Consider the following 23451-nt stretch of genomic DNA (forward strand, 5'->3'; position numbering starts at 1 on the left):
GGAAGGTCGGAGGCAGCGTTGACTCAGAGTGTAAACATCTGCTGGAGGGATGGAGGAGACTTTGAGAATATATTGTCGCCAGTGTGAAGACGCAAAAACAGGAGAGAAAACCATCATCACAAACAAATAATTTAAGGCCCATTTATACTCAATGTTAAATACAGATTCTGTCCGTGCTCCGCGTTCATTTCGTCTGTATTTCTGCACGTTTCCATAAAGCTTATGGATACGGCCAAACGGAGCAGTACCACCGGGAACCATGGGGGCAGTGTTGCTGTCACTACACGAAACGTAGCTCTAGTGAGACACGAAGAAGAAATAACAATTCAATTTCTCTCATCGGCAGTACTAGAGAAAAGAATTCTCCGTCCTCCAGTCGCGATGTATTTAATGGCCTCACCGACCACCGCCTCCTACAACGCTGCCTCTGTTTTTGTCTTTTATGCAAGAGGTACATTTGTTTTTGAGTTTGTTGTTGTCATAAACTTTTGACTCTGGGCTGCCTCCTGGTGGATATATTGGTTAACATGCATGCCAACGTAAATTGGCACATGGAAGTATGTGGGCAGTGACGGTAACATCGTTTGAAACGGACGTATACATTTTCGCACGTAAAGGGAGCATAAATGGGCCTTTAGGTTGCCTTAACATGACTACTTTAACAATGACTACTTTAATTTTTATACTTAAAGTAAATTTTGCTGATGATACTTTTACTTACACAAGGTTTTGAATGCTTCTTCCACCACTGCTTAACACTAGATTTTAACCCATGTCCCCACTACACGAGAGAGCCACAAATTAGCTGACACTGCAGGACCCCCCCTCCCCCCTTCAACTCATACTGTACATTAGTGGTGCAAACAAAGTAGCATTTAATCAAACTACCAAAGACAAACTGACATGCAGTGAACCTGGGACTTTAAGGCCCCCTAATGGGAGCAGCCACTTTGCACAGTTGGTAATGTGAAGACAGAAAGAGAGAGAGAGAGAGAGAGAGAGAGAGAGAGAGAGACAGGAAGGCATGAGACAAGATCCTCACCCATCATGATGCTTACATTCCCAGCATTATGTAGGAAGTGATTGCCCAACACACACACACACACACACACACACACACACACACACACCCATGTCCCCATTCATGATTTTCTCTCTGTTCCGCCCACTAAATGTACAGTTCAGAAAGTACAGACGGCCGGTCATGACACATTTTCCTCTTTCACAAGCCTGGAGTTCCCGGTTTGCCACACATGCTGCAGTGATAAGCACGTGTAGCATTAGAGAAGTGCAAAGATTCGAAATTGGCTTTTAAAGAATTTTGTATTGCAAAAGTGGGAATCTGCCGCAATTCCCCCCGGTGCGGTAATTCAGAGACAATATGTACCCTTTTACTCTTGTGCAACGATTGTGATGATACTGTCGCAAAACCACAAGCTAATCAAAAGCAGCAGCACAGAATGGATGCACTCGAACCCTCCCAGGAATCATGGAGAAAGGGTGTAAAGATAGAAAGAGCAGGAGAGATAGAAAGTAAGAAACAATGACATACTGTAAGATGTGAGAGAAAGTCAACAGTAAGACAACGGAGAGAGCAGGAGAGAGAGATGGGCTGAATCCACTGGCCAGCATGAGTGAGCGTCTCTGAAAGTGGATATGAAGGCGGATGAGCCACGCCAACCTCCTCTGACCACATTAACAAAACCTAATGGAACGGCTGGCTCCAAGAGGCCTCGTCATCCATTATCTGACTGTTGCCCCGCGCAACCAAATAGGCTCATGGTCTCAGTGGCTGCAGCTCAGCTGTCATACACTCTGGTCTCCCTTTTTCTTTGTCTTATTTCCACTGGCCTTAATGAAAATGATTGGTAAATCAATTGCCTGGTACGTAAAGAAGCCAGGGCAATATTGCCTCCACCAGGCCTGTGGCCACAAATCAATTGTAAATCAGCAGGAGAGGAAAGGAAAAGGATGGTTGTATTTTGTAGTGAGAAGCAGCCATCATCTCAGATACGTCAGTAGCAGGTCATGCTGAGAGCTCAAACCCTCAGACTGAATCTTACATATTTAAAAAAAACTGACAAATGTGTTTTTTGTTTTTTTTTTTGCATTTTTCTATTATTAAATTAAGATCAACTGTTAAAAACAAAAACATTTCAGGTTCTGCCTTCCTGTGTGTCTTCACCAGGTAGTTGTAGACATTTACTCAAACACTGCACACTCAGGTTTACGTATTTCAATTACTTTTAAAATTTCCATCCAACTGAGTCAAGCCATTCTTATCACACTGAACCAAAAGAGACTTAAATGCAGATTCAGGGATGGAATAAAGTTCAAAACAAGGTCCTTTAATAGGCTTAGTACACAGATGTCAGCCACTCAAGCAAAGGTATCCAAAAAACGACAAAGGCAAAGACAAAATCCAGAAATCCAAAAAGTGGGTCAATAGCACAAGGCAAACTAACTAACAAAGAAAGCGCTGAACTGCTGACTCAAAGTACAAGACAAACTGGCACAGACAAAGGGAAACACAGAGACTAAATAGGGGAGACAACGGGACACAGGTGTGACACATTAGGACAGGTGCAGGTAATCAAACAGGCGGGAAACACAAGGGCGCAGGGAGACAAGATGTGAGTTTCAAAATAAAACAGGAAACACAAGACAAGAAACATGAGAATGTGACAATTACAAAACATAAACCAAAACATAACATACATTTAAAGTATGCTGAATTTACTCTGATAAAGTTTATATAATTGCTGCCAATAAATTCCATGTATTTCCAATATGTTTACATCAACATATTTGAAATAAATTGAATTTATTGACAGTAATTACATAAATTTTACTGAAGTAAATTAGGTAAACTCTATGAGCTATAGTTACATACATTTTCATAGCCTGTTCATTTTAGCTTTATTTGATTTAATTACATAAATAGTTTGAATGGAAATTGTATATGTAATTGAAATATATCAACCTGACAAACTAGACTAAAACATGTCTGTGAAGTAACTAATAACTAATGTAGTTATTAGTTACTTCACAGATTAAGATTTTATGTACAAAAAAAAAGATGACCTGATAAATATGACATGTCACTTGATGCAAAACTACCCAACTACATATATAGTATATAAAATTAGACTATAATAATCAAAAGATATACTAAATAAGAATATAACAATGTCCAGAATATACTGGACTTTAAAGAATATATGATAATACTTACACACTTTTACTGAAGTACAATTTTGAATGAAGGAATTTTACCTGTGACAAAGACTGTTTTTTTTTTCTTTTTACATTTTGTGGTACTCAAGTAAAGAATCTGAATCTGTCACCACTGACCCCAATTCTGCTCATCAATAATCAGGGCCTTTGTTTAAATTAGTCAGTCAGGATGTTTTTTTCCCCCAGATTTGGTAGGAACCTGAAGGATTTAATAATTTAATGGGTAACAATAAGTATACACAATTTCTGGTAACTGATTGTTCCATATAATAGAATTCTGTTATTCTTATTAATATTATTATTGTTGTTATTACTAGCAGTAGTAGTAGCAGTAGTAGTAGTAGTAGTAGTATTTACTAGGGTTGAACTCAACTTGGACTTTAACACCAATAACTCGTGACTTAACTTGGCCTTAACTTGAAAATACTTGAAACATCTCCCCAAGTCCAAAGATTAAAAAGTGTTTTTTAAAAAAGTGTGCCACAAATCAGTTCAGTTTCCCTTCATTTCCTTCATTTCCTCACGTTAACACTATTTATTCCCAGTAAGTCAACACTTAATCCTCCAGATCCACTTTGTTCAAACCAGTCTGAGAGCATCCAATCAAGTCGCAGGAGAGAACCAGGAAGATCTAGTGTCACGTTACTGAGTGCCACCAGATGGAAAAAATGATCCCAAAGATAATTTAGTTCACGTACAAGAACTATGCGATGATCAACAAAAAACAAATTGCACTTTGCAAAATGTACAGGTCGAAAATTAAAGATAGACATCTTTACCTGTGGACAAATTTTAGACAAATTTTAAAAGGCACTCATGATTTGTAAATCTAATATATTAATACTGTGTTGTTAAAATGGCATTACATCTGATGAAGAGCGCATTATGACTTGTTTGGGACTTCCAGGCTTGAGTGCAAAGACTTGAGATTTACTTGTGACTTACAAAGCAACAACTTGGTCTCACCTCTGCAAAGATACTGATTAAATGCTTGTATGAACAGTACAACTTAAACTCAAAAATTAGAATTTATTATGAAGTTACTCTTTAAAAACTTTCAGATTCAAATGACCGTAACTACTCTGTCATGTTATGGACGCCTTCACTCATTAGCAGATCTTTCCATTAAGCAGGAACCTTGTTGTTTTCAGGCTTCTGCTCATTAACAAGGGGATTACAGCGGGTGGTGTTTTTAAGGAGTGAATGACTCAGAAGACCTGCTCCATAGGTCCTGGTTAGAAAGACCACCATTGTGTGTTAATAGCAGTGTCTGTGTGGAGACTTCATGCCAGAAATCACTCCCTCTTACAGTACATCTTTGGTATTCTGTGATTCTGACCTTGTCATCGAGCGGTCTAAACACTTGAGTGTGGCCAGTGTTTGAGCAACCTTTCAGTGTGGTGAGAAAATGACAGCATCCTCTGAGAATGGGAAGGGGCAATAAACTGAAGGGTGGGAGGGGGGCTACTTACATAGGCACACCACACAGAAATTGCTTACTTACTGCTAGGTAGCTAATCTCTCGTTAATCCACGGTACTTACCCACACACACACACTGACTGCACCTTTTGTGTGGTCGCACAGAGAAAGTGGTTTTCTGTGGCCGGGGGTCGGGAGCAAAGGCTGGTCTGATTCAGGACATTCCCAGGAGCACTGGAAAGAAATGAGGACACTGAACAGCTCATGCATTGTGTGTGTGTGTGTGTGTGTGTGTGTGTGTGTGTGTGTGTGTGAGTCTTCACTGTAGTGTGCACACAGTCATGTTTGGGAAGAAATGTTTTTGTTTTGGACGACGTGACATCAAGTGAAAAATCTGACCCTGTGCATTTTTGCTGAGCCACTGTGCCGGAGGATCCTGTGATAATAAGGATGTTATTAACTATGTGGAATTACATTCATGTGACTCATGCCACCATCCATACAAAAGCATTAGTTTCCTCTCGAGACAGTCTTTCTTTTCTGCTGTTGTCTTTATGTTGAGCAGTGTGTTTTCCTTCGCCCAGACGGCGTGTCATGTGAGCGGATCTCCAAATGATAATTTCTCAGTAATGTGAAATCATTACAATGAGTTTCAACGTCCACGCCAAATTGGTTTTGTGCTTTGTTTGCTGCTTGCCCTCTCTTCACCAGCCCGGGCATGTATTACTCATACAAGAGGAAATAATGACGCCAAGGTCCATTAAGTGGGATGGCAGGACATCATATCAGCATTAATCTGCCACTTAGCAGAGCAGCCTCAGGAGGGAGAGACAGGGAGAGGAGAGATAGAGAATATGATTTTCAGCTCCTCCCAACTGGACTGAGGCTTTTAATTTTTATTACTGTTTTTTTTATGATATAAAACTTTAGTCGAAAGGTCTGGTGGAAACAAATTGATTTTGGTGACCCCAAATTTTCTGTTTCTTTTATATAACCCTGTTACGTTTCCCTTAAAGTCACAGTGGAATTATTTAATTTAATTGGATGAGTTTATTTATATACCAAGATGAGTCACAAAAATATTTCACTATTACAGGAAGAGAAGGAATGGAGGTTTTATATACTATGTAAAAACATGAAGATGTTTTTGCTTGTGTCTTTCTTTACACATAATTGATTTCATACCAGAAGATGGCAGACAAATTAACACAGACACAGAGATAGAAGTGTATCTAAAGTGCCTCATCTGGTCTTTTATCTGATATGAATGTTTTTGTTTGTACATGTTCCCTGCTAAAAACATCATAAACATTTTTTGGAAAAATATATTGTGTGTCCTAGTGTTGTTGAAAGGGACAACAACAGGATACAGAACACGACAGCAGAACCATTTTCTTTAGTGCAGTTTAAAGGCATTGGTCACTGATGCCATATATCAGACATGTTCAAAATCTGGCCTCGGGGCCAATGGTGGCCTGTGGACCAATTATTCAAAAGATACTATATGCAGCCCACCACACAATGCTGCTAAATCAAGCAAGACCACTTTGCATGTTTCCGTTCACCTCAAACTGGCTGGATTATCATATAGTTTGTAGACATGCACCAAGTAGAAACTGTGCAGATGAAACTAATGTGTTTTCATAAACAGATGGCAAATTATGGTAGCAGACGTGGCCACAGCAAAGAAACATAAAGTGAACAGCAAGGGTGCTGCTTTCAAGACTAGTGGAAAGTTGAATAGTTCTTCATTGAGAGATTAAACAGCTGCATTTGTCTCATTTGTGTGACATTTTTTTAATAACTCATGTGATGCAAGATCCTCAGATATTGCCACAATATCTAATCTGGCTCCCGTTCAAGAAAGTTGCCACACTCCTGCAAGATATGATATGAGTTGTGGTTATGGTTAGGTACAGACATTGTTTCTTTTGGCCTTTTTTCTTCAATGTGCATGTTTCACAACATTAACATTATGAGACAAAGATCTTATTTATGATCAGAGAGCTAAGTGTAAGTCTACTGTTTAGTAATTTCTCTCACCAAAACAGACAAAACATTGCATGCAGGGCTCATGAGTACACAGTATTTGTAGGGTCACAGTGTCACCAAAAGGAGTGCTTACTTTGTTAATTTCCAACCTGGAACCTATCTGCCCATGTTTTTGTGTCTAAGTGACTAAAAAGACCACCAGTTTTTGAAGGTGGTCCAGTACTGAGTGAGAGTGCTGCAGCCGGCAGCCACTAAACAAACTGCAATGTAACCACTCACAGCAATTTAGGTCCACTAAAAGTGCTTGTTTTTGCCACTGACAGGCTCAGACTGTAGTTATAAGTGTCTGACAATTTATTGAAAGCATTCCTACAGAGATAGCCTTTTTTGTCAAAGGTTAAGATCCACATTTTTAACCAGAAACAGCCCCGAAATCGTCATTGCCAAACCCAGCAGCCTCCATTTAAGTAAACAGTCATTTTAGGGTGTATTGAGCCAGTATATTTTCACATCTAACAGGGCTTAAGGCTTTTTTTTTTTTTTTTTTTTTATAAAAACAGACCAGAGTTGGAACAGTGGAAAGACAAACTAAGATGGCTTTCATGAGTTTTATTTTGTTTGTTTCAACTTAGAATGAAATGTGTTTTATGTTGATACACTTGTGTTTTTTTTTAAATGGAGACTGGTGTGTGGTTAAATGGATCATACTCTTTAACGAAAAGGTCTATCTCTGGGGGAACCTTTCCATAATGTTGTCAGACAGACTAACAATCTGAGCCTGCCAGCGGCAAAAACAAGCAGTTTTAGGGGACATATATGACCATGCATAAATGCCCCAAATGGTGACACTAAAGCTTGTTTGACTGCTGCCAACTGCTGTGATCTCTTTAATGCTGGGACAGTTTCAAAAAATGTCGTTCCCTTAAGTCACTTAGACACAAAAACATGGTAAACTGGGGTCAAGGTTGAAAAATACTGACATTACCCTTAAGTATTGTGTAAAAATGATACCAAACTTATTTGATATTTTATTTGGTGCACATTTGGTGCAGTCAGATTGACATGATCGGAATTACAATTATAAATGCAGCTAAATCTTTTCACTAAGGTCTGATCAACATTGTAAATCCCAGTCAAGGATATTACATGGCCTCCACCGTGGCTAGTTTCTATGGTGTACAGCGCCATCTAGTGTCAATAATAATACACGGTCCCTTTAAATATAGCTGCCCTACAAGATGCCTGAAGGGCCGTAGATTCAACTCAGTTTGAAATGAGTAATTATCAGACAAATATTATAAACAAACGCGTACTATTCAATAAACATTTAATTGTATTGAAATATTTTCACAATCTGGCACTAATGTTGTATTTGTTGTGGTCTCTCTTTAGAGTATTTGGTCGTCCGAGTATTTGCCTGATCAGAATTACCTATCAGTTGTAGCTCCGCTTGGTTAGCTGCCTGGCTAATCTGGGTCCCCGGCTGTCAGTTGCTGAGAGCGGTGACAGCTGAAAAATACCATTTTATCCTTAGCTGTGCGCTCAATACAATCGCCACGATGTTCGAGGAGGCTAGTGAAGTGTTCGATAACATGTTTAAATCCTCGTTTCCCCTCACCTTCATTGTGTTTATCCCCGCGGTGTTGATCCTGGTGTCACCGCTCCCGGCCGAGGCGGCACATGAGTTCACGGTGTACCGTATGCAGCAGTACGACCTGCAGGGACAGCCCTACGGTAAGTCAGCTGTTTCTCTATTTTATCACGCTGGAATAAGTGTAAGCATTACTACGCTGGTCCCCAACAGCTAACCCAAGTTAGCCTCGTTGTCGCCTCCAGCTAACGTTCAGTTGCCTGAAGTAACGTTTCAATGACAGCATGTAGGGGGGCGCTAGCTAGCTAGCTGCTAATGTAGCTTAGCTTTGCTAGAAGGCAATACCAAGCTAGCTCATTTCCTAGACGCAAAACAGGATTATTATTCCGTAAAATTGTATGTGGGCGTCACTCTTAAAAGCGTATTCCTCGGTTAATTATATCGCTTTCATGCTTACCAATATTAATATACCATTAGAGAAATAGCAGTGCGGAAAGACCTGTCACACTAAATCAAACAGGACAGTCAAAACGCTGGCAGAGTGTGTTCACCTCTCCACAGAACAGTGTGTACAATGATTAGTGGACTGTTTCTAAACAGTGTATATCTTTGTGAGTAAGACTAAAGTGAACTAAGATTTCTAGCACAGGTTATGAAACATGTTGACAAGGAGAAATTGTAGAGTACTACTCATCTCTTTCACAATTCAGAAAGTGAATCAAGGGGAAGTGGTTGCATTTTGACACATAAACACATTTTCTGTGACACGTCCAAGATGAAGACTAGTACAAGCTACTAGACTTGACAAAGAGATCAACAAAACTCAGCCTTTTTGTTATGGTCTGTGTCAAGTAAGGTGTAATTCACTCTGTTTCAGCCTCAGCATCAGTTTGTCAATACACTGGCATTTGTTTCAGTCTCTATTCAACAGCTCCTGTGCTCTAATACTAAGTACATAAGTAAGTCAAATTTATTTGTGTAGTGCTTTTCTCAGACATGGATCACAGAGTTAATATACAACAAGAAAGACAAAGTGACTAAGTGAGCCACATAGTTCAAGTGCACAATGATTTGGGCACGCACACACACACTACAAGAAGATTTCACAATACACAATAACGATACATAAAATGGATCAAATACAGATCTGGTGCATTCAAGTTACTCAAACATCTGTCTTAACAGGTGCGTCTTTAGCTGGCTTTTAAAAGAAACCCCAGAGTCAGCAGATTGTAAGGGCGCAGGCAGAGCATTCCAACATTTAGCAGCTACTGCTGCAAACACTCGATCACCACATGTCTTAAGGCAGCAGGAGAAGTCATTCCTGTGCTTGCCTGTTGACATAAAGACAGGATTAACGTATCATGATTGATGATAAGTGTGTCACTGTCTTCTACCCTCAGGTACCAGGAATGCCATCCTGAATACGGAGGCTCGTACTGTGGAGGCAGAGGTACTAAGTCGTCGCTGTGTCATCATGCGACTCGTAGACTTTTCTTACGAAGAGTACCAGAAAGCCCTGCGCCAGTCAGCAGGAGCTGTGGTCATCATCCTGCCCAAGAACATGTCTGCTATGCCCCAGGACATAGTACAGGTAATAACACACTTCAGTGACACAAATCAAAGTACTGTGCTGTGTTCTGTTCTGTACCCCTTGACTTCTCCTGTTTTTTTACTGTGATTGTGTGTTCAAGTAAAATGCTGTGATGTCACAGTGCAGAGCTTTGCTTTGCTTTGTGAATTAAATATTTAGCACTACTCTACCTTCAAAAGAGATCTTTAAGTGATGCATTTAGTAGCGATGGCAACCTTTGACAAGTGAATAGCAAAAAAGAAAAAAGTACAAAGGAGGCAAGTGCTGTAGCATTGAAGTGAATGTGATCTACAGATACACAGCACAAGAAGGAGAGCAATTAGAGCCATATTGTCATGACCCTGCTCACAAGCCATGACAAAAAACGGGCCGTCACAGTACACATTTTTGTTGTGCCTGGTACAAGTCATGAGTTGCATCCCTTAAGCTTAACTGAAGATAGCAAGCAGTGCCCTGCTCCCTAATCACACAGTCAATCTTATCTGTTTTGGGCTGAATCTGTTTTGGCTAGTGCCTTGCTCAAGGGCATCACAACAGTGGAAAGAACTAAAAAGCATGTAGTGTCCCAATGTATAATTGATTTAACACAACCATCCTGCTGATTACAGTTTTTGAAGATTTTCCACTCAACATTTCCAAGCTCGGTATGACTTCAAAGCAAAAAAAAAAAGGGGGGGGGGTTAAAACTTTGATAAAACCTTGAATTTGCAGCGTTTCTAACCCTTCACAGATATTGGTTGTGATGTTAAAGCACACTGTGACTAATTCCATGAGTGGGATCATTAGATTAGTCTCTCTGGAGAGCAGAAGTTGTAGGCATTTGATGAGTTACTCATTTGGTTATGCAACTAAATTCCATTTTTGGTGAATTATCGTAGAGACAAAAAGCTCATTTGTAATCATTGGTTTCTCTCCTGTTCGCCACTGTAGCTCTCTCCCATTAATTACATTCCTCTCCAAATGTGAGCAACACTGCATTTGCAGGGTTGAAGGAGCTAATCAGATCCCCCCCCCCTTTCAGGTCCAATCCATCAGAATTTCACGCCAACAGACGGAGCTATGTGTTTCAGTTGTTCCCTCTGTTTATCCCGTGTAGCAGTTCATGGAGCTGGAGCCAGAGATGTTGGCCACAGAGACCATCGTTCCTGTCTACTTTGCCATGGAGGACGATGAGCTGCTGTCCATCTACACCCAAACCCTGACCTCCTCCTCCTCACAGGGCTCCTTATCAGCAGCTGAAGGTAGAGAGTCATTTCATCTAAACTGGACCTGTTTTTGGGCCCAATTTCTCCACCTGTCTGCAATATACACAGAATTTTATGCACATATATGATGAGAAAGTCATCCTATCTTTAACAGATAAGAAAGATGGTGATATGGATGGGCACTCTGCAAGTCAGTCAATTCTAATGTTATGTTTTCTGTTGATTTTTGTAGTGCTGCTGCACACAGCCACAGCCAACGGCTTCCAGATGGTCACCAGTGGAGCTCAGAGTAAAGCCATCAGTGACTGGGCCATCACCAGTCTAGAGGTGAGAAATGTAACCATTATCTGAAGGCAGCTGTACCTGAATCGGCTCATTGCAACACACAGACAGTTATAAATTGTTTGTCATTTGAATCATGTAACAACATCTAGTCACTCGTAAGATTAGAGGGCTTTCCAAGCAGTCAGATTTTCAGTATTTTAAACTCGGGGTAAATATAAAAATATAACGGCACAATGCATTTTGGAAGAGCCGAATTGAAATGGAAACAGAAAGTACTAGAAGTTTTCTGTATGCAGAAATAAACCTCAGAGGCACCAGACAGAGGGCCGCAGGATAGTGTTACAGTAACATCAGGCAGAGCGATGGCTCTGTGGTTAGGACTGTTGACTCACAGCAAGAATGCCCTGGATTTACCTCTGTGTCTTGGTCCTCTCTGTGCGAGTTTTAGTTGGCGTAGTTTTCTCTGTGGCTGCTTGATCCAGTTTCCTCCCACAGTCAACAGGCCTGAAGCTCAGATAAACGAAAAACTGATTTGAATGTGTGCACGATTTAAATGTTTGAGAGGTGAGAGTCATTTGCAGAATATTTTAAAGGCACACTTTGTTCTCAGTTTGGTAAGGCTTCAGTACTAAGTTACATTTCTGTATTTTGTTATATAAAAGGCAGAGTTTTAGTAGATGAAATCAGTGAATCCTGAAAGACTGTGGCTTAAGAAATCTTCTGTCTATTGCATGATAAAGATTTTTAACCTCTAAAGGCTCTGTGACTCGGATTTAATGGTAATGCATTAAGGCGCACAGTGGGGCAAAGTCCCTACCTGTTCCCAAATCATGTCAATTTGGGCTTTGATAATTAGACTTTTTGGCTTGTTTTGTGGCCTCTTACCCCAGGTAATGTACTGTTTACGCAAAACGTTATTTATGAAGAATTTTTAGTAGCTTGCCTAAGACAGGTGTTTCACAAATGAGCCCTGTCTCCAAATTATGGGGATCCACTTGTGAGGTGGAATAAGAGAGGCCTCCGCCACCTGAAGCTGTGGGTCAACCTTGTGTTATTAGACCAGGGTAGTATATTGTGCTCTGCCTGCTGACTTAGTGCCCAGTGAGTGTTTTCTACACATGTGGGTGGCCATAAATCCCAGAACAATGATGGTTGTGTGGATGGAAAGCCTGCACATTTTAAATCAAGATGGATTTAAAAAGAAGTGCACAATATTTTTTAGTTGATTTGAGACTATATTTTGTAGTGCTTATTTATATTTACGCACATGATCTAGCCTGATGGGACTTAAACTTGCTTGGTGCTGATCTTTTTCTCTATTTTGCCTTCAAGGTTAAAAGAGTCCTTCACCCTTAACAAGCCGATTATTAATGCTCAGTGTGAGAGCATGTGAATGTCTTTCTTCAGCTGTTTTCACTCAGACGTTACAAGAACTGATTGTCACAGTATTTCTAACCCTTCTCTTAAGAGTTCATGAGGGGATTTGGGTGGCTTTGATCATTGTTTGAAGATACTTTTTGGATCAAACAGTTTGAGTCAGAACAGGTCCAAAACAGAGCAGGGCTGAAGTGTTAGTTCAGGACTTTCTAATCTGAGCTTTGTGTTAAAACCAGAAGGAAGTGGTTTAGACACACTGCAGGGGATTAGGAGGCTCAGAGGTCTGCGGACAGGAGGTCGACTGTGACTAACCCACTGCAACTCTGCACTGTCATGCTGCCAGCCTGACAGTTTAATGCGCACAGTGCTGTTGGTTCAGCTGAATCTTCATTCGTTCGCTTTTGTTTTGTTTCACTTACCAAATGGCTCTGTTTTTATTTCCCAGGGCCGTCTGGCGGGAGTTGGAGGAGAGGACCTGCCCACTATTGTCGTGGTCGCTCACTACGACTCCTTTGGTGTTGCCCCAGTATGTTCACTGCTTACTTTGTCTTACAATTAAGCCCAGACTCTTTAATTCAGCAGCTGAAGGAATGGTTTGTCTGCAGATACCTGTAGGATTTGGTTACATTTAGTCTCTAAGTTGATTAGTCAGACACTGTGTCTCTTTATAACTTGATACAATAGTAGCTCAGGAGAGAACACAATCATGCAACACAACTGTCACTAAAAAGAGAGTAGGCCAGGAAAATAATCTGACTGTGTGTGTTTGTGTGTTGTTGTGTCCAGTGGCTGTCGTACGGAGCAGACTCAAACGGCAGCGGGGTGTCTATGTTACTAGAGCTGGCTCGTCTTTTCTCAAAACTTTACACCTACAAGAGGACACACGCTGGGTGAGTAATGATGGTGACTCACATTTAGATCATTTTGTGTCTCATTAGCCTCAAACAGCAGTTAAACAATTCATAACCACCAAAAGCACAATGTCTGATTATTTTACACGTTCAGTGAAGCGCTATGCTGCACACTTCATGCACTGTATACACGATAAAGTGGTAGAAGTAGCATCGATTGCTTGCCTAGGTGGTTCATCTCAACATGAGGTAAAGTCTATTTGTTATGTCTCACACAGTTGTTGTGGTTAGTACCCTGCCCTAAATGCTTTTTGAGAACGATATTGAACATTATCTGTGCGCTCCGCAGGCAATAAGAATCACATTGGACCGTGTTAAACACTTAAAGCAGTCAATAACATCATACAGGTTCATTCCTATGTCTAAATGTACTTAACAATAGCTGAGTGTAAGGACCTTCCTCTTACAAAGAGTGCAGTAAAGGAGTAATCGACTTTACTGTAACACGCTCTGTTTAGGTTCAAAGTCAGCACTACTCACATGATTTGTCCGTCATTTAAGACGTACCTTGTGGTTTATGTCTCACAGACTCTGATACTCCCTCATGTCAACTCTAGTCTCTCATCACACATCCTCCTCCATCATCAAATCAAATCAAATTTTATTTACATAGCACATTTCATACAAAGTTATCTCAGTGCGCTTTTGCCTACAACATCATGTTCCCTGACTCATCATGTTCCCATGTTCCCTGACTAATTTGTGAATCATGCTGTGTGTTCAGGTACAACCTGCTGTTCTTCGTATCTGGTGGAGGAAAATTTAATTACCAGGGCACCAAACGTTGGCTGGAGGACAATCTGGACCATACAGGTACTGTTCAGTTCGTACTATACTTAAAGAAGGGACTATAAGAGTTCATGCAGCTGGATTTGGTGCGATATACAGCTTTGGGGCTATGAATCAGTAGAAGCAGAAATTTATCCACATGGCGCCCGCTGTACAAAGGCTGTGTCTGTGCCACAGTGGCCATGGATTTAACTCCAACCCACGGCCCTTTGCTTATGGCCCTTTGTTTATGCCTTGAAATGGCTCCGATGTAACTCTACAGTTTTGTCACATTTAGTATGCGGAGATCTATAAATAAGCAAATTATCCCTCAACTGTTCGGCAGCAGCCTGAATCTGAACCGTGTGACTCTGCTCATCACTCTCTTCAACTTTAGAAATGTAACAGAAATTGATCATATGAACCTTCAGCAAGACTAGGTTATCAAACAGCTAATGATATGTTGCTAGTGTTAGATAAACCCTGTTCCCAGTTGCAAATTTGCATTTCCTAGGATAGCGAAGGCACCACCTGCCCACTCTGCCTCGGATTGGCTTACCATGACATTCTTACCCTTTCCCTAACCAGTCTCACTCCTCTTGCCAAAACCAAACCAATCTTACTGACAAAGGCAACAATTACTAGCTAATCAGAGGGAGGGTACGGCAAGTCATGCTTACACTACCTTAGGAGAGGCAAACTCGCTTCCCGATTACCAGATCTGACGACTTGAAGTAAAAGGGAACGTTAAACTTAACTTGCAAAATACTGATACGATGGCCTGACTTCTCCTCTGATACCCTTCATTTCACTGTAGCGTTATGCTAATGATACAGAAAGCCCTGACCCGCAACTTGATGTGATTGGCTCCATAGGATTGTGACGTATGAAACCCTGGCTGTCATTGGTACACTGCAGGTCCAAGGCGGAAGTGCTCAGCCATGGCGTTGACTGCTTATTTTGCTTGATTCATCTTGTAGCATATAAAACACCTGCTTGTTGTTCAAACCTGTCGCTCCCTTTCTTTTACAGACTCCAGTCTGCTACAGGACAACGTAGCCTTTGTGTTGTGTCTGGACACGCTGGGGAACGGAGACTCTATGCACCTCCATGTGTCCAAACCTCCTAAAGAGGGAACTCCTCAGTATTCTCTGCTAAAGGAGCTGGAGACGGTAAGAACCTCAAGGCTTGATGCCTCTCGGCTTGATTTTTCATTTACTTGTCACTGTGTCACTTAAATACGCTAAATCTCTCACTACAACCTTAGACAAAACATGTTAAAATGCACTCTTATTTAGTAGCAGATGTATAGATCTGATTAATAATCTAAAACTTATTATAGAAATGCAAATGTTTTTAACACAATAGCAGTTATACTTCTTTTTTAAGCCACATCATGTAAGTTGTGAACCAGAGCACATGTGCTGCTTCACCCTAAATCAACTTACAGAGTGCTAAAAATTAGTTAGATCATACATTATATTATAAGCTATAATTTTCTCCCTCTCATGTCCTCTCAGGTGGTTGCGAGCCAGTACCCAGAGGTCAAGTTCTCCATGGTCCACAAGAAAATCAACCTGGCAGACGACATGCTGGCCTGGGAGCATGAGCGCTTTGGGATCCGCCGGCTGCCGGCCTTTACATTGTCCCACCTGCCCTCCCACCGCCTGGCTCAGCGCTCCAGCATCATGGACGTGCGGTCAGTGTCCCCCTCCTCTCGCCACGGAGCGGGAGAGCCCCCTGCTGGGTGGGTTCATTACTGCAAGTCTCTCAATCAGCGAAAGAAAAGAGCCTCCATTCTAGCTGCCAGTAATTTCTATTCATGCCATAGGTGTTTGTGTAGACACACATCCTCTGTCAAGTCCACTTTCACCCTCCATGGATAGACTGGGTGTTGTGAGAGCGCCGCCAGTGCCTATTTTACATCACTCATGACTATCGGAGTGTGGCAGTAACGCCTTTTGTCCTTTCACTTCCTCTTTTTTTCATTTCTTAATCCACTGCTCCCACAGCCATCCATCTATCTGACTCTTTGTTCATAAACCATTTATCTGTTCTGTGTTACAATTTCACACTTGACCTATTAGTAGATTTGGCATTTGCTCAGTCCTCTTGTCTCAGACTTTCCTCTTGTCAGCCCACCTGTGTGGAAATGGATGCTCTATAAGTGGTTCCTCCTCTCTTCCTTGCTGCAGAGGGTTTCTCTCCTCGTGCTTTGGAGCTTTTCCCCGTCTCTAACTGTCTGCACACTTGTGTCTGTGTCTTACAGGCCTCATGTAGATGTAAAGAAACTCAGCAGGAACACCAAGCTGGTAGCAGAGGCGCTGGCCAGGGTCATCTACAACCTCACCGAAAAGGTAAACACACAGATGGAGAAAATGTTTTGACTCCAGATACTGCATCTGCTTTCTGCCTGCAATGTGACAACTTTGTTGTTTGTGTACTCTGCTGCACAGGGGGCTCCTGGGGACCTGCAGATCTTCACCGAACAGATGGTAAGTCACCGAGCTGCCAGGGCACAGTGGTAACAGATCTGTAAAGAAACAGTAGCAGCAACAATTGTCTCTTTGTGTGTGTGTGTGTGTGTGTGTGTGTGTGTGTGTCTTTATCAGGACAGAATTTGTGTTAAGTTTTATATTGCAAAATTGCAATTTTAAGTAACTTTTTCCATCAAATCTGAAAGTAAATCTTACATATTACTCAAAAAAACCAAACAAACGGTATTGCTATTTGTAATTATTATTCTTAATAAGAGGTTTTACTATATCCTGCCCTGTCCATCACACACTCTCGTGGTAATTTTGTGTGTGTTTCATGCTGTTTTGAATGTATCCATGTGGTCTGCGCAACACCTGACAGGACAACACAAAAACCTGACCTATTAAAGGTCACAATAAATAATTAACAGTAATAATAAAAGTTGTTGTTTGTTGCACATTACAAATTCTCATGAGTGTCATTTAGAAATATCAAAATTATAGTTCAAGTTGAAGACATTTAGTTGAGGCTACACAGCAATAACAAATAATATAATCAATTATTCACACACAAAAAGATTAAATCGAAATACATACAGGGCTAAAATCCATAGCCTTAAAACAATACCAATAATAACTAATATAACGGACATAACTCACCGCTGACTTCAGAGGATTTAAGAAAATAATCTGTTAATCATGTTCAGTTCTGTGGAGTGGAGTGAGAGGAAAAAGGAAGTGACCTCATCTAATCTTTATATCTAAAGAGTGGTCCAGGGTTGGCTAGATTGTTATCTTTTTAATCAGGATTACCTGCGCCTCTGTTGTAACACAGTTGCCATGTCAGCAGGTGCAGGACGAGCAGCTATCAGCGGTGGTGGATTGGCTCACAGCGCAGCCCCGAGCCGCTCAGCTGGTGGACAAAGACAGCAGCGTGGTGTCCACTCTGGAGTATCACCTGGGACACTACCTCAAGGACGTCAAGAGACACTACGTCAAAGCTGACAAAAGGTAAAGATAAGGGTGGAGGCGCACAGAAAAGATGCACAGTCGTTACTATTGGACTAAGCATGTCGTTAAAAAGTTTAGATGGTGAAAATATTCATATTCCACAAGACTATCAGCTGCCCATTTAAATGCAGAGCTTCTGTTCCCGTTTATTAAATCAGACAGCACTGTATGAAACTTTAATGTGCTTGTTGCTGTTTGTTCCTTGTTCCATGAGATTGAACCGCCAATACTGCAAAGCTGTTTTCACAGTGTGGTGTAGTAACCGCCCTGACAACTGCCTACCTCTAAGAGCGACTCCCTAAAAAGCAAAGTGTTTTTAAAAGTGACCGCTATAGTCCACGGCTGCGATGACAGGCAGGTGCCTGAACTGAAATTGTAGAAATTACCAAAGATTTCTACATATTCGGACAATTTTCCAGTCATCTGAAGTTTGGTGGGAATGTTATGACAGGTCCGGCTTTTGTTCTGGTTGTCCTCTTTAGTTTTTAGCGCCATAACTCCGGGTAGTCGGACACAGACATTATCAGCTCCCCCATCTTGTCTTTTTTCTGTTTCCCTGATGTCCATTTATTGAGCAGCCAAGCCAGGTGAAAACCACCAAAAGTTCAAAATGGTTGACTCGTGGCAGAGCAAAATATGTGCAAGAGGGAGAAAAGCGGTGTAATGCAGTGGCCAGAATGCAGTCTTGGAACCCACAGGCTCTTGTCTGGTGACGATTTAGCTTTTTATCAGCAGATATCTGTTAATAGTGTGTCATGACTCGATGTGCATAGCCTCACAAGTTGCTAATCCAATATATCCTTATATCTACTGGCTACACCGGAACCCTCTAAATACTGGCTGTTGCCCCCAGAGGCTAAATGGTTGTCAGACTGGTTGTATATTTCCAACAAGGACAGATCTAATGTGTGTTGTACAATTTGGGTGTTCTGTTGTCTTGATGTCATAGTGACAGCTTTTAATCTTTTCATCCTCAGGGATCCAGAGTTTGTATTCTACGACCAGCTGAAACAGACTATGAATGCTTACAGGTACGCCTTAATGAGCTCCTCTTCCTCCTCTGAGATGCTTCAGTGCAGTTCATTCTGATTTACTGTAGCTTTGTAAAAGCTCTCCAGTTTACAGCTGTCTGAAAGCAGATGAAATAGCCTCATGACTTTACAATCAGTCCTCAGTTCCCTGTGTTTCACACTTTTATCTTTTACTACTATGGACCAAATCCAAACTTTAAAACCAGCCATCACATCATTATGTCAAAGATAAATTCTTACTGTTTCTCTTTTAATAATCTCTGTATCTTACTCACTCTTCTTCCTCTCAGAGTGAAGCCTGCTATTTTTGACTTGCTGCTGGCTGTCTGCATTGCAGCCTACTTAGGGATGATGTATCTCGCTATCCAGGTAAGTCACTGTTCATGCAGTAGCTCCTTTAGGACATGCACCACATTACATAAATGTATTCTCATTTTTACATATTTGAAGGAGCTATAACATGTATTTTACAAAATCAGTGTCAGTGGGGGGTTAGATATAGAAATATTTCGATTGTCTTAAATTCATATTGAAGGGGTCTTAAATATTTTTTCAGTCACACCATCGATATACTGTAATTGTTCATGTTGGTGCTATAGGACACATAATTTTAACAGGAGGGAAACACTTTTCAACGAGGTACCAGACTTTAACACAACACCTGTATGTGCTTAGTGTCCCTATTTTTCCCCCCTCAGCGTTCTTAAAACACATAATGAGTATGCAGCGTTAAACCAGGACCTTGCAAGCTATGGAAAAATGCAAGTAAAAGGACAAATAGCTTAAAAGAATCACCATGATTACTCGTGGTGATTGAAGCCAAGTATGTTGAAGGTGATTCAGACGTGGTAACACGGAATCACACATGCAGAGCCACAAGCACAGAGTGTCGTCAGGGTCATTTTAATTGTTCATTTTGAACTGACATGAATGTGTGTACTTGGAAAGAGGATATTATCACTTGTGTGTATTTCCATTGCAAGTTTGGTCTTATATTTTATAATACTTAATTTAAAGTGGTATGAAAATGTCTTAAAAAGTCTTAAATTTAACATGTTTGTCAGTTATTGTATCTTTAAATTTGTCGTTTTTACAGAAAAAGGCAGGATGCTAATCCTACGAGGTCTATGAATGTTTCTGTATCACTTTTAACATGGCACTAGTCTGAATTCTGTGCCGTCACATTAATGTAAAGGCTGCAGCAGCACAGAGAGATATCCGCTGCCTTGTTTAGAGCACTGTGATGCATTTATCATCTCTAATGCAGAAAGGAAATCTATTAAATCAACCACAGAACACCAAGAGGCAGCCAATTTGAGACTGTTGAGGAGTTTCTCCTGATGTCTTTCAATTGAAAACCACTGATCATCACATTAGCATCTCCCTTCTAAGTTTACAGCTTTCTGTCATGCAGTGGACCTGGATGAAATGATATCCTGCAAAACATAGAGCATGTGGATGGATGGGAATTAAATTAGGTGTTGAACTCAATAGAGGACATTCATAAGGGGTTTCAGCAGAAAGAAGAGGAGCCAAGCTGAGCTCACAGTGGTGATTAATAAAGGCCTCAGAGACACTGAGTTTCAAAATCAATCACTGATGCAGCCTGTGAGGGAACTAAAAACCTCTCCTTTCTTCATATTGACACTTTCCTACTCGATGCTTGTTCTTGCTCACCAGATGACAAATGTCAAGCAGGCATTGTGGCTGTCGTGTTTGCTCAGAGCTGAAGTGATATTTTCCTCGCTGACAAAGCCCAGAAATATTTACTTTTAGGTAGATGATACCGACATTGTTAGTATTCCACGTCTGAAAAGGCTTTCAGTGTCGAGATGTTTTGTTTGTCTTCTTTCTCGATGCATGAAATCAACCCATCTTGTGTTCCTTTGTTTTTTTTTTACAGAACTTTGGAGTCCTGTACAGTGTTGTCCGTAGAATCACCCAACCCAAGGCGAAGGCCCATTAAGGCGCACGACACCATTTTTTTTGTTTCTTTTGTTTTGTTTTCTCCAGATCCCACCCTTCTCCTCAGATTCAGATCAATAAACTCTAACCAGTAAGAACGCAGAAGCTGGGCCAAGCTGCTGTTCTCATGATGGTTTCTAAACCAGCAGAATCACTTTCATTTCTTTCATCCCGCTCCACAAACTATGATGTCAGATCCTGTCCTGCTGCCAACTTAATCCATTTGGTCTCTCGGACCAGAATAATCAGGAATCATTTCTCACTCTCCCTGTCTTCATGAACACAGATGTCTTTTCAGTCATTTAAAATGATCCCTTGTGTTGGAAATATTCCGTTATTCGACTCCTGTGAGGGATGTAAAGCATTACATCGACGCCTGTGAGATCTCGATGAGATTGGGAGTTCCTGATGTTGCTGTCCTCCCGATCACGCCTCATTACTCGTCCTCTCAGTATACTGTATGAATGATCGTTCTGCCAAACTGACGTCGTGTTGTCTCAGGCAGCTACAGGGAGAAACTGACCACAGAGTTTAGCCCAGAATTTCCTTTGTCGAGAGATGTGTTTCCCCAACATGTTAAAGGAGAGGTTCACATTTATTTCAATCTGCTTAAATACAATACTCACATCTTTATACAGACATTTAAAGAGTTCCTGTTTCTGTAATTGTTTTTTTTTTGTTTGTTTGTTTTTTAACTCCACACTGGCATCGAGACCCCCTCCCTAAATCCACAGTGCTGATTCTGTACAAAAACACATTTTAATGTTCAGCTGAAGAACATATTAAAGTCTTCTTTGTGTCATACCTTAAAGACTAACATTAGAGGATACCCATTTGGCCTCATTTTGGCTTCAGATGAACTTCAGAACACATTTTTGCACAGAGAGGACTGTTGGCTATGTCTTCCATCTCTTCAGGGCTGCAGCTAAACATTAATTTCATTATCAACTGATCAGTCGATTATTTGTTTTTAATTAATGAATCAAGCGCTTACTCTATAAAATGTCAGGAAATGGTGAAAATGCAGATCATCAGAGTCCAAGATGATGTCTTCAAATTGCATTTTCTGTCAGAGTATCTGAAGAGAAAGCCAGAAATTTAAATTTACAACAATATGGATCATAAAAGGCAACAAATCACATTGAAAAAAGACGGCAAATGTTTTGCATTTGTGCTTGATAAACAATTTAGAGGACCAGTGTGTAGGATTCAGTGGCACCTAGTGGTGAGTTTGCAGATTGCAACTGACTGAATACCCTCTGCTCTCCTTATGGTTGCCTTCAGGTAATGCAAAAACGTGACTGGCCCTATCGGGAGCTAGTGTTCGGTTTGCCCATGTCCGTTTGTCGGGGTTGCTGTAAAAACATGGCAGCTCCTTGGACCTGCTGCTTATGTAGATATGAAGGGCTCGTTCTAAGGTAACGACAACACAATGATTCTTAGTTTCAGGGTTTTTCTTTCACGTTGGTGAAAGAAAACACACTCTTATATTGTAATTCCATTTCTGCCAATAGATGCCACTAAATCCAACATCGATTAGCATCATCATATTATTTAATATATGAGCGAGTGAGTATTGTATTGAGGCAGACTAAAAACAAAATCTGAACTTATCCTTTAAACGCTCAGTGAAAATGACTCCACAAATATCATTTACAGTTAAGATGAGTTGCCTGAATAAAATGTGAAGTAGTGTTTAGATGATCCTGATTCCATCGCCTTGGTAGTGAATTTATTAAAAGAAATATTCAGTTGAATGAAAAAAATCCTTGCTAAATTATTAAAGTATGTATTAATCTCCCCGTTAATATATGATGTTACAAAAATTTAAAGCAGATTCCCTGTGAAATTCTCTCCTCACTTTTTGTGCCACCTTTTTCTGTTTGCTGTCACTGTGTGATTTGATGTGTCTTATTTTTACTGCTCAGAGTCTTTTTTTGTTTGCTTTATTCCTGATAAAGTTTTGCTGGGGATGTTCAGTCCTGTTGAATAATGTCACATGCAACAAACATGTTTGTCTAATCAGAGGACATGCGTGTTCGGTGTGTTGGAGTGCAACGGCCACACATGACGAGATAAAACTCCCCCTTTACTCCTTTTTTATCAGTAGGAAACATGTCTTTGACCTTTTGCTGACTGTAGCAATAATGTGATTCCACTTAATCAGAGATTTTTAAAGCCGTGTTGAGATTTTGGTCAAGCCAGCACTGCGGTGTTTGTACACTGGAAGTCTTAAAGTGGGCCGTAACACAGAGGGTGTTGGATAAAATAGGGACGGATATCTTAAACACACCTGGAATTTAATTTCATGAGATGCCGGTGTGTGTAGAAGTAACACCACAGTGTTTCCTTGACCTTTTCTCTGCCTTGTTGTGGGTGAATGGTGTTTATTTGCCTTTTTGTATCTTCCATGTGTTACTGCATGACCTGTGACCCACCCGCCCCCCTGTCGCCATGGTAACAATGACAGGATTTTTATGATCTACGGACATGAGGGAAATACTGTGTGGTACATATGATTTTTTTTTAATTTATTGAAGGTTTCATTTGTGCACTGAAATGAACTCTCCTCTGGTCTGAACTCTGT

At 40.8% G+C, this 23451-nt stretch overlaps 1 protein-coding gene across 5 annotated transcripts; it reads left to right on the forward strand.

The window, feature by feature from the left end:
- Positions 1–8096: 8096 nt before the first annotated feature.
- On the forward strand, positions 8097–23311 carry ncln (nicalin). Of its 5 annotated transcripts, none has more exons than XM_049586975.1 (15): positions 8097–8383; positions 9644–9834; positions 10931–11075; positions 11272–11366; positions 13147–13227; positions 13488–13591; positions 14337–14425; positions 15413–15552; positions 15901–16127; positions 16650–16737; positions 16837–16875; positions 17705–17868; positions 18846–18899; positions 19190–19268; positions 20803–23311. In XM_049586975.1, the coding sequence occupies exons 1-15, from the start codon at positions 8209–8211 to the stop codon at positions 20863–20865; spliced, it is 1734 nt and encodes a 577-aa protein (XP_049442932.1). In that variant the 5' UTR covers positions 8097–8208; the 3' UTR covers positions 20866–23311. The 5 variants fall into 5 exon arrangements, with proteins under 5 accessions (XP_049442932.1, XP_049442934.1, XP_049442936.1 ...); XM_049586977.1 differs by having other exon boundaries at positions 17708–17868; XM_049586979.1 differs by having other exon boundaries at positions 15901–16079.
- Positions 23312–23451: the final 140 nt, after the last annotated feature.

The sequence above is a fragment of the Epinephelus fuscoguttatus genome, linkage group LG10 (assembly GCF_011397635.1).
Source record: "Epinephelus fuscoguttatus linkage group LG10, E.fuscoguttatus.final_Chr_v1".
Taxonomy (NCBI): Eukaryota; Metazoa; Chordata; class Actinopteri; order Perciformes; family Serranidae; genus Epinephelus; species Epinephelus fuscoguttatus.

Bases quoted from the DNA above. Each gene is read 5' to 3' on its own strand.
- ncln (XM_049586975.1), top strand. From the start codon at position 8,209: ATGTTCGAGGAGGCTAGTGAAGTGTTCGATAACATGTTTAAATCCTCG. The intron at 13,228-13,487 runs GTATGTTCACTG...TGTTGTGTCCAG, and splicing joins ACTCCTTTGGTGTTGCCCCA to TGGCTGTCGTACGGAGCAGA. The intron at 17,869-18,845 runs GTAAAGATAAGG...TTTCATCCTCAG, and splicing joins TACGTCAAAGCTGACAAAAG to GGATCCAGAGTTTGTATTCT.